General features: G+C 44.9%; 2 protein-coding genes across 2 annotated transcripts in view; one reads left to right on the top strand and one right to left on the bottom strand.

Annotated features, from left to right (window-relative positions):
- Positions 1-4,515, top strand: part of LOC132459682 (aldehyde dehydrogenase 1A1-like) — a 10,237-nt gene extending 5,722 nt beyond the window's left edge. Inside the window, exons 8-14 of the mRNA XM_060054379.1 lie at positions 1-34; positions 2,203-2,305; positions 2,409-2,593; positions 2,834-2,998; positions 3,275-3,432; positions 3,649-3,723; positions 3,875-4,515. The exon at positions 1-34 is cut by the window's left edge and continues 80 nt beyond it. Coding sequence (XP_059910362.1) covers positions 1-34; positions 2,203-2,305; positions 2,409-2,593; positions 2,834-2,998; positions 3,275-3,432; positions 3,649-3,723; positions 3,875-3,947 — 793 coding nt within the window. The 3' untranslated portion in view covers positions 3,948-4,515. The remainder of the gene's footprint in view (positions 35-2,202; positions 2,306-2,408; positions 2,594-2,833; positions 2,999-3,274; positions 3,433-3,648; positions 3,724-3,874) is intronic.
- The window catches only part of tmc2b (transmembrane channel-like 2b), a 13,762-nt gene continuing 12,953 nt past the window's right edge, over positions 4,192-5,000 (bottom strand). The window contains exon 20 of the mRNA XM_060054380.1: positions 4,192-5,000. This exon is cut by the window's right edge and continues 218 nt beyond it. Within this exon, the coding sequence (XP_059910363.1) occupies positions 4,998-5,000 (3 nt within the window). The 3' untranslated portion in view covers positions 4,192-4,997.

Genomic DNA, 5,000 nt, shown 5'->3' with positions numbered 1-5,000 from the left:
CATCGACAAAGTGGCCTTCAGTGGTTCAACAGCTGTAAGCCCCCACTGGAGAGGATCAGTACTCGTGTAGTCTCGCAAAGCCAGACCAAACTACAGCAAGTAGAATGGTCTGGAGCCACGCTACCTCGAGCCGTCTATCCGTGGGGACACTGGGCGGGCCTGTTTTTATTTCTTTAAACCAATCACAATCGCCTAGGGCGGGGCTAAGCCCGGGAAGCAGCAGCGGTGTCCATGCAAAATAGAACATCTTTCTTCCTCAGCAAATGCTGTAAGCAAATCTTTTGCAGTTCTTTGCAATTTTCGACGGAAAGAGCCAAACATGCCAACTTTACAGCGCCGTCAAAGTCCTCTTCAAAACTCGCCATACTGCCTAGTTTCCGAGTTTGAGGGGGAGCACAATACGGGAACGCCAGCAACCGGAAGGGGTTAGGCAAATCCGACGCTAGGCAATAGACGCTGTCCACTTCCGTTCAGCCAGACTAGTACTCGTGTGGTGTTCTGTATGCATGCTATGCTAGTCTCATCTGGTCAGGTCTGGTCTGGTCTGGTCTGGTCTTTTCTGGTTTAGTCCATTATGGTCTGGTCTTGTCTGGTCTAGCTTAGTCTTGTCTGGCCTTGTCTTGTCTGGTCTTGTCTGGTCTTGTCTGGTCTTGTCTGGTCTTGTCTGGTCTTGTCTGGTCTTTTCTATTCTGGTCTGGTCTTGTTTGGTCTTGTCTGGTCTAGTCTATTCTGGTCTGTTCTGGTCTGGTCTTGTCTGGTCTGTTCTTGCCTGGTCTAGTCTGGGCAGGTCTGATCTCGTCTGGTTCTGTCTGGTCATGTCTGGTCAGATCTGGTAGGCTAGTCTAGTCTGGTCTTGTCTGGTCTAGTCTAGTCTAGTCTGGCCTAGTCTGGGCAGGTCTGGTTTTGTCTATGTCCATATGGCTAAGGATTTATTTTTATATACTAATCAAACTATATAGACTGACAGTGTTATGATATACTTGTTCAGGCATTATATTGGTCCTTCTCATGTATATCATGTTAGTACTGTTGGATGCATGTTCATATTGTTTGACACCAGGCGCCTAGTTAGACCTGGGCATTCGAGGCTATAGCCCCGGATCTTTTGGGAATAGCCCCAGATCGTTGTGCCGTAAAAACAACAACATAATGCTGAAAATAGCCCCGTAGAGTTTACTTCTTTGTGATTGAATTACCAGCAGCCACAGAGAGGGGAGAGGGGAGTAACTGAGCGCCCCCTCCCGAAGTGGTACAGCCCAGGTCGGCCTTGAACTGCGATTGGTCAGAAAGACGTAACAGCTAATGACAACATTGAACTCTCATGCAGGCTCGAACAGAGTGACACACAAACACACACACACATAGTTTTTCACCCACTCCGTATCCAGCTTGTTCCACGCTTAAAGCACCCAGGCTACTATGCGGCGAGCTGGGGCTCTCATGTTCTCCCCTGCGGTTTATTCCTTGTCCGCATCCACTGCCATCCAGTGGTCATACGATTCATGCAGACTGGTTTTGAACGGCTGATTCCATGGATGTACTTTGCGTGTGCCGTGTTTTCCCGCCGATGTGGCGAAGCTGTATGGTTATGCTGTTGAGAGCTTAAATAAATGCACTATATAAGTTGACTATGAACAATTATTGAAGTTTAACATTTTGTTCAGCAAATTTGACAACTGACAGATGCAATATTGTAGCCAGTGAAAATTGCAAAATTCTGACTTGTACGTTAATAGGCAAATTTAGAATCATTAGTTGCAAAATGTTGCAAATTTGATTCTCTATGCAAAGCCCATCATGTCGATAATGCTGTTTAGTGCTGCTCTAGTTTGCACAGATTCAGGAGACCCGCAGTGAATTCAGAACGGTCCACATGACATCTAGGCGCATGAGTGTTTATTTGGCTACAGGCTTTTCTAATTCATTTTGGCTGCTGTATGTGGTGCACTTTCCTATCCTTAACGTAAACATTAACCTATTCAGTAGGCCTGCCCCGACGTGAGTCAGACATGACGATTTGTCTTTCCTTTACTTCTCAAACTACGTGACAATTGCATGTCCATCAGCTCGATTTTCAAATTTCCTCGGGGGAGAAACCCCCAAACCCCCGTTTTAAAAGGACTCTAACTTCTGGGCTACAGCCCCGGATGTTTTCAATTGCTAGCGACGCTCCTGTTTGACACTATTTCTGTTGCTTCTTAGGTTGGAAAACTCATACAGAGAGCTGCAGGTGACACCAACCTGAAAAGAGTCACACTGGAACTGGGAGGCAAGAATCCCATAATAGTCTTTGCTGACTGTGACTGTGAGTACTCAAAATATGCACAATTGTCTCTGCTTTTAAAGGGTAAAAATCGGTGTGAGAGCAGTAATATGACAGCATGCCTCCATGTGTGGCTGTCTCCCAGTGGAGCAGGCGGTGGAACAGGCCCACAGCGGGCTGTTCTTCAACCAGGGCCAGTGCTGCGTGGCCGGGTCCCGGCTGTTTGTGGAAGAGCCCATCTACGAGACGTTTGTGCGTCGCAGTGTGGAGAAGGCCCGCTCCAAGGTCCTGGGAGACCCGCTGACGCCCGGGGTGGACCAGGGACCACAGGTACGGGGATGGCGATGGTATTTAGTTTGATTTAAAATTTAATTTCAAATGGCATTTCAAATTGAGTTTCAACTTGAATTTTTAATGGAATTTCAACTTGAATTGAAAATACGAATTTAAAATAGAATTTCAAATATAATTTCAAATATAATTTTAAATCGAATATCGATTGGTCTTTCCCTTGATTTCACTTGGTACAATGATAAACGGTCTCCAATGGGCCTCTGCCTGTCCTTCCAGATCGACCGTAAGCAGTTTGATAAGATCCTGGAACTGGTGGAGAGCGGGCAGAGGGAGGGGGCCACGTTGGAGTGTGGCGGGGCCCCCTGGGGCCAGCAGGGCCTCTACATCCAGCCCACCGTCTTCTCCAACGTCACCGATGACATGCGCATCGCCAAGGAAGAGGTGCCGATACACACACACACACACGCATGCGCACTCAAATGCACCTGCACACTAATGTACACACACGCTTACACATGCTCTCCTGCAAACATTTGTGCGCAATGCACACACATACCAACACAAACATACAAAAACACACACATGCTCACACACAAAATATATTACATTTTCAATCAAATGAAATGTAGATGGTCTTATTTGACCCTTTTCATTGTCCTCAAAGGCTGCCCCTTGCCCTCTGACCCCTCTCCTCTCTGATCCCTCATATGGTTTCAGATCTTCGGCCCGGTGCAGCAGATCATGTGCTTCAGCAGCGTGGAGGAAGTGGTCACGAGAGCCAACGCCACGCACTACGGGCTGGCAGCAGGCCTGTTCACCAGCGACATCGACAAAGCCTTCACCGTCTCCGCCGCCTTGCAGGCAGGCGTCGTCTGGTACGTCTCACAACCCTACCTTCTGGAGGATTGATCCTGGAATATTAATATTGACTCCTTTAAGACATCCCTTCTGGCCTTAAACCAAGAATACTTTGAACCTTTTGAAGGAGTCCTTCGGTCTCCATTTTTTCCCAACTAAATGGTTAGTGATGCTAACAAGTTCAGGCTAACGGCCTAATGATCGTATGCTATCGGGCTGTGGTTCTCTTTCAGGGTGAACTGCTACAATGCTATGAGTGTCATGTGCCCATTTGGCGGTTTCAAAATGTCCGGGAACGGAAGGGAACTGTGAGTACGATTTGTTTTAAAGCAAATAATATGCTTTAATTGTAGTTTTTATTTACTATAATATATGACTATACTGTGAAATGTACCAATTTGTAAATACTATATTATATCTAATGTTTTGGCATCTTTTGCTCTCATTGTTCCGATCAAGGGGGGAATATGCTCTTCAAGAGTACACTGAAATCAAGGCGATCACGATCAAAATCTCCAAGAAGAACTCATAAAATGGCGATGATTTCGGATTCACTTCTGGTCTGGAGCCAACCCCCATTTTAAAATTTCTCAATTTACTTTTTAAAGAAAAAAACTATTATTTTTAATGTTAATACGACGATGTCCATACCATCGTAGTATACTAGATACTATGCATACGGTATTTGATGAACAGTTACATGTATGTAAACTAGCACATCTGGCACGAAATGGAGGGTGACATTTTGTACAATATTGTTTTAAGACGACAATGAATGATCATACATTATATGATTTTATTAGCTGCTTTACAAAAACTTCATAGAAATACATTAAACAAGTTATTTACAGCGCATGTGATTTCTTAATGAAATCAGTAAAACGGTCGACCTTTAACCTATAACCCACATTAACCCAGTTCTCCACATCACTGCAGTAAATGTTTGCTATAACTGTATATTTTAACAACTTTTTAAATTTTACAAATATGTAATAAAAGTGGTATTTCTAGACTCATAAGGCTGTCATAAGGCACAAATATATTGTCCCGTTGGATTTCTCTTTAACGAATCGGTAATAAAGGTGATATTGTCAGATGCTGCCAGAGGCACCGATATGTTTTCTTCACAACTGATTTTCTTTACTAATGATAGAGTAGATAGTTGCATGCATATGTTTCACTGAATGTTGACAGGAGGGTGAAATTCCTCAGTTTCATTAAAGGTCCCATGACATGCCACCAGGTGTGAGTGGGATTAGCCTTACAGGCTGTTGTCAAAATCTGTGGGCGTGTCCACCTAGATGTGTGCTGGATAGATCATCCTATCAGCCTACCCAGTGGACTGTAGCAAATGTTGCTCATCTATCCCTCACAAATCTCGTTGGACACGCCCACCTGTGCTGTCAGAAGCTGCACATTTTCAAAACAGCTTGTTATGGCTAATCACACTCACACCTGGTGGTATGATAAGTCCCCTTTAATGTAATCCTACGGTCTTGATCGGGGATGCCCCCCTGTTGACGTGATTTTCCATCCGTCGAGCAGCAGATCATTCAGGGACCCTAACAGGCCCTTATGAACCCTA

Source organism: Gadus macrocephalus, chromosome 6, assembly GCF_031168955.1.
Source record: "Gadus macrocephalus chromosome 6, ASM3116895v1".
NCBI classification, from domain to species: domain Eukaryota; kingdom Metazoa; phylum Chordata; class Actinopteri; order Gadiformes; family Gadidae; genus Gadus; species Gadus macrocephalus.
The sequence above is the reverse complement of the archived record's forward strand: the minus strand, read 5'-3'. Positions and strand labels throughout refer to the sequence as shown.